The sequence below is a fragment of the Malania oleifera genome, chromosome 5, assembly GCF_029873635.1.
Source record: "Malania oleifera isolate guangnan ecotype guangnan chromosome 5, ASM2987363v1, whole genome shotgun sequence".
Taxonomy (NCBI): Eukaryota; Viridiplantae; Streptophyta; class Magnoliopsida; order Santalales; family Ximeniaceae; genus Malania; species Malania oleifera.
In genome coordinates, this window is record NC_080421.1 from 18487995 (window position 1) to 18494260 (window position 6266).

General features: G+C 33.7%; 1 protein-coding gene across 1 annotated transcript; it reads left to right on the forward strand.

The window, feature by feature from the left end:
- Nucleotides 1-2426: 2426 nt before the first annotated feature.
- LOC131155714 (receptor-like protein 32) lies at nucleotides 2427-3846 on the forward strand. Its single transcript, XM_058109059.1, has one exon. The coding sequence runs from the start codon at nucleotides 2607-2609 to the stop codon at nucleotides 3744-3746; it is 1140 nt and encodes a 379-aa protein (XP_057965042.1). The 5' UTR covers nucleotides 2427-2606; the 3' UTR covers nucleotides 3747-3846.
- Nucleotides 3847-6266: the final 2420 nt, after the last annotated feature.

Genomic DNA, 6266 nt, shown 5'->3' on the forward strand with positions numbered 1-6266 from the left:
CGACGAAATTCAGAGCGTCTTCGATGAGGGAATACTGAGCGAGCCAAAGAAAATATCTAGGCGGGCTCGTCGACGAAGGTATGGCTTTGTTGACGAACTGAGTGGCTAGCTCGTTGACGAAGGCGCCACCTCGTTGACGAGTTTGACTCGATCAAGGGCCCTATAAATATCCTATTTGGTTACTTAAGGGCTAAGACAACCCAAAAGCTCTCTCTCTCTCTAGAACCAGCAAGTTCTCTCTCTCTCTCTCTCTCTCTCTCTCTCTCTCTCTCTCTCTCTCTTTATGCGATCCTTCGCCGTTCGTCGTCTGTTTTCACGATTGGAGGTTCCTACGGGGATTAGGAGAGGAAACTCTACATTTTTAGTGCATCAAATCGTTGTTTTGAAGATTTTTGGATTTTCCCAAAAATCGAGGCAAGGATCTGATTTTGATTTCGATTAGGTAGTAGTATAGTAGTCAAGATTCTAGTGAAGTAATGTTCTGTGGTTTTTAGGTTTCAGGGATCCAGGGTCGTTTGTTTTGGATCGATCTGTACGTATTTCTATTTTCGGATTTAAGGTAAGGGGAATTTATTTACAACAGTTTTTTTGTAAAACTAAACAGCTAAAAAGATAGTTTATGTTTATATGTATGATTTGACTACTTATTTGTTAAATTTCATTGCTAAAAATGTCGGTTTTACGATTTTACAGTTTTTGGTAAAAATGAGGATTTTGGCGTATGATCTCCAAACTTTACAAAACTTCTTTATTTGCACTAATATTATTGTAGGAGATGCTTGAATCCCTTATTTCTCATTTAAATGATGATTATTGAATTATACCCTATATAGCGGACTTTTGATCAAACTAGTGTGACATATGTATCGAAATGGAACGTGAGAATCTTTTATAATATTTGTATGAATTATGGGAACTAGAGTTCCATTTTTGCTATATTGAAAATGTGGAAAACAGATGTCGGATAGATATACTGTGCTATACACGAAAAAGGGTAAACCGAGAGGGTATGTGCTGGTTATACTCGATGTGATTGTATGAGTTTGCAAAAATACTGGAATTGCACAGGTTATTATATTTTCATTGTAAATTGTATATATGATAAATGAAACCACAGCTTGCTACCAAAGGAGTTGAAAGATACTTCAGTTTAAAGGAGTTGAAACATACTTCGGTATAAAGGGGTTGAAAGATACTTCCAAGGGCTCAGTTCCTTAGCTAGTAAAGTACAGTGCAACCACACATGTGAATCAATGTGGGTATAGAGATAGTCGGCTTGCAGGAGTAATGAAACCACTGGTGTAATAATGGACCAGGTGGGGGCAGTCGGACTATATAATAGATACTTGGCAGTGCTTGCACAAACAGGGCATTGTTAGAGTTATCGGTGCACAACCCGTGCCACGGGGTAAATAGGCATAATATGTCATACCAAGCTGATCGTTGTTCTAATATTCATATACATGATTTAAAAGCATTTATGGAGAAAATTGATAGTATTTGTGTCAATATACGCGTTGCATTACAGTATTAAAAATGTTAGTTGTATGTATCAGTTTTAAATTGAAATAAGCATATGTGGTCACACACTAATTGTAATATCTTCCGCCTTACTGAGAAGTGTCTCACACCATTATCCAACCTTTGTGTCTCACCCCATTATCCAACTTTTGTTTTCAGGTTCATTAGGACGTCGGTCCTAGTTGCTAGAGGGACTTGGGAGGTTGTTTTTGGGTTAAGCTTACGTAAGTGTTTTTTTTGTGTATTAAACTTAGTTGGAGTACCCTTTTGGAGGTTGTAATAATAGGTTATGTTCTAAGTCTGGATATATGTATTTGAGGATACAATAGTAAACTCTGATATATGTCTAATAGAATCCCTATAGATGTTTATGTTTTTCCGTAACATTTACATTACAGTTATGTGTATGATACACCCGTATCTTCTTGTGTAGGGCGGGTAGTTGTTGTATGTTATCAACTACAAGTTTTTCAGTAAGCATGGTAGCAATAAAATACTTGTTTACGTATCAGAATTGTTGATGTGACCGATGTAATGTTTAATGTGTATGATTTAATCATTATTAATGATTTTAAAAAAATAATATGAAAAATCGGGGCGTCATAAATCTCATATATTATTATATTACTCAAATTAACTAAATTCAAAAAATGTTAAAAAACCATGGGCATGAGCTCAATGAAACAAAAAGATAGTACTTAAAAAAAAAAAAACTTTACTAAAAAAAAACAACTATTATAAAAATATTTTTATGTGATTTCTAAAATTTTTGTTGGGATTAATTAAAAATAAAAAAGTCAACTAATCCTTAAATATTAATAATATATGCTATACACACATATTACACGCGCACACACACACACAATTATATATATATATATATATATATATATATATATATATATATTCTGAACACTGAATTCTGAGGGGTACCGCCGACACCTCCAAGCTTTAGTGCTCTCCAACTGGATACCAAACCACTCGACAATGGCTGCAATTCTATCGTTCTTTATCTGAAAACACAGAAACCATCCAAAAGCTCTATAATTTACAGCATAAATATCAAATACTTCCAATTTTCCGCCATGTTCAACCTACCATTCTTCTTCCTCTTTCTTCTCCACATCTCCCTATCCGCCATTAATTTCACCGCGCAGTCCCTTACTCTGCCCACAGACATCTCAGCCCTGCAAGACATCAAGAAGGAAATCGAAGCCAAAAGCATCCCTCCCAACTCCTGCGTCGCCTCCTGGAACTTCTCCGCCGCCGACCCCTGCTTCACCCCTCGCCGCACCTACTTCCTCTGCGGCCTCACCTGCCAATCCACCGCCGGCGGCCCGGCCCGAGTCACTCAACTCACCCTCGATCCGGCGGGTTACTACGGCATCCTCTCCCCAAAAGTCTGCAGACTCACTGCCCTCAAAATTCTCGACGTATCCGATAATTTCTTCTATGGTTCCATCCCTCCTCTCGGCTCTCTCTCTCATCTCCAAACCCTAAGCCTTTCCTCCAATTCGTTCGGCGGTAATCTTCCTCCCTCCATAGCCAACCTCAAATTCCTTCAATCTCTTGACGTTTCCGGGAATTTCCTCAATGGGTCTCTCCCACAAACCTTGGACTCTCTTAACAGCTTGACAAAAATCGATCTTAGCTACAACAGATTTACAGGGTCTTTGCCCAAATTTCCCCCTAAATTGACACGACTTGCTCTGAGGGGCAATTCGCTATCTGGCCCTCTGCCTCGATCGTCCTTCGTGGGGTTAAACCAGTTGGATGTGGTCGAACTCGCTGCGAATTCGTTTTCTGGTGTAGTGCCGAGCTGGTTCTTCCTCATCTCTTCTCTGCAGCAAGCCAATTTGGCGAATAACAGCCTCATCGGCTTCGAGAACTGGGCACCAACCGCCGGGAATAGTACCCTCGTCGCCCTCGATTTGGGGTTCAACATAATCTCAGGCAACATATCCATGAATTTGGATGCTTTCCCTAAGTTAGCGTCTCTGTCGCTTCGGTACAACCAATTGAAAGGTCCAATCCCGGCAAAGTTCGGCGGGGAGGTGTCTTTGAGAAGATTGTTTTTGGATGGGAACTTCTTGAGCGGTACGCCGCCGGCAGGGCTCCTTTCGCCTTCGGTTTCCGGCAGCTTAGGATATAATTGCCTGCAGGACTGTCCGTCCTCTTCACCGATATGTTCGCCTGCACAAAAGCCCGTCTCGCTTTGCGGTTGAAAACCAAGATCGTAGCGTGGGATTGTCGGTCAAAATTTTTTCCTTAATGAACTATGTCCATGGCTTCTTCCATTATAACATTATTATTAAGGTTGGCAAAGGTATTTTGTTTGTTTGCTTGTTTATTTTTTATTTTTGGCATAATAAGTTTTTATTATTTATAAGTTAGTTATAGTTAAAGACGAAGACTCATATAACCAAGTTAATCCTTCCATCAAATTTTGTTAAAAAATGAATTAAAAATAATAAAACTTGCAACATTTTTTTATAATTCATTGACTTTTTTTTAGGTCCCTCAAAAAGATAGAAAGGTTTTCTTAGATTTCAAAAATATCATTAATTTTTTATGAGATTTCATAAATACTACGAATTTTTTTTTAGATTTTTAAAAAAGATACAAACTTTCGTTTAAAATACAAGAGAAGATTTGTGTCTTTTTGATAGATCTTAAAAGAGAATTTTGAAATTCTTAAAAAATTGAGACATCCCTAAGATTTTAAAGTTTCAGAAACCATTTTGCCAAATCTCAATAAAGTTAATTTTTTTTTTAATCCAAATTATTATCTAAATATATTAATTAAATAATTTTATTGCTAAATTAAATTTTTTTTTTGATAATTATATGATGAGTTTAGAAATTTCATTTAATTTATAAAGAAGTTAAATAAGAGCCCTATACTTAAGAAAATTTCTTCAAAAAATATATTCACCATAAGAAAATTTGAAAGTCCATATATTGTTTTAAGCTTAAGTTTTTAATAGGTGGAAGTACTTTTTGATAATAAAGCTATTCAAATTGGCATTCTTAAATATAAAAAAAAATTATAGTTTTTAAATTAAATTTGATACACATACATTATCCAATATAATCAAACATTTTGTGCAAGCAAAAATATAAGAAAAAACTATTATTTTCAGTTAATAAATTAATAAAGTACTAATATAATAATAATTCATTCAATTTTCCTGTCGTATACGTGCTTTTATTGATAAAAGATAAAATAATAAAAATAAGACTACTAACATATGACTAACAATACAATAAAATTGTCTCTGTGAATTCTTTTGATATTGAATTGAAGTTGATGATTTGAATTGTGAAAGAAAAAACTAGTGGATTTTATGATTTTGACTTACTGTTTTTGGATTAAAAGATTAATTAATCCTACTAACATTTTACAATCAACTAACTCAATCCTTTCCCATAAAAAATTCTTAAAAAACTAACGAGAAAAATCATTAAAACCCACGCTGTTTTTTCTTTTATAATTCAATTTACCAACTTTAATCCATTGTTTCTTAGTATTAAAATAGAACAAGTTAACTTATTTTATAATTGAATTACTTTGTTACTTCTTGGTAATCATTTTCACATCATGAGTTTTAATAAGATTTGTTTCAAAAGATTAACTTGCAAAAGAAGTTAATATATGAGTGACATTCAAGGGAGAGTGTTATAAAAAGTATAAAAATTAATGGGTCACCCCTTCATTTTTTACCACTATAAATTATGTGTTATCCTTATTACCTTATAAAAGAATTCTCTCTCCCTCTCATTTATATACACAAAAAAAAGTTTGAAGAGTGCAAACGAATAGAAAGGATGAGAAAAGAGGAGAGATATAAAGAAAGACAGATATTTTGTAAAAGACCGATTCCAAATCATCTTGTAATTCTTCCAAAGATAGTGAAGTTTTTTATCATATTCGCCTATGGAGTAAGCATAACCGAACAACGTAAAATTTTTGTCTCGTCTTTATTTATTTTTCTACATATTTTACAACACTATCGGTTTTTTCTTTTACAATTCAATTTACCAATTTTAATTCATTATTTCTTAGTATTCAAATATAATAAGTAACTTATTTTATGGCTGAATTATTTTGTTACTTTTTGGTAATCATTTTCACATCATATGATGAGTATTAATAAGATTTGTTTCAAAAAATTAACTTGCAAATGATTTCAATGAATTCAAAAACTTTTTGTCTAAATATAATGATCAACTAATATTTGAAAAAACTTTCTCTCAAAGATATATTGTCAAAAGAAACTAAAAAAAAAAAACTCATATTTTGCTTATGTTCAAACTTTTAATAGTTGAAAATGCTATTTTAAAAAGTACAGCAATTGAGTTATTCATATGGACTGCCTTGAAAGTAAAAGATGATTCTTAAATTTAAGTAATATATAGACAAGTATAATTTAACCAAAAAAGTTTACATGTTTACTGCATTAAAATACAACAATCCTATATTTGGAGAGAATTTAGATTTAGATTTGTATTGGATTTCAAGAAGATGTTGATTTTTTGAATCCGATCCCAGTTTTAATTATGACAAATCACAACATTTCATCTGTGTGCTGGGTGAACGAACATGTTTACATTTCAAAAACACACAGATGATGCTGAGAAGCCTTGAAAAGCACCTAGACGATCATTTTCCATGGCGTGTTCCATGAACATTAGGAAAGTAGAGCTTGAAGACTTTGATTTTTGAGTTGTAATAGTAATTAGGT

Bases quoted from the DNA above. Each gene is read 5' to 3' on its own strand.
- LOC131155714 (XM_058109059.1), top strand. From the start codon at position 2,607: ATGTTCAACCTACCATTCTTCTTCCTCTTTCTTCTCCACATCTCCCTA.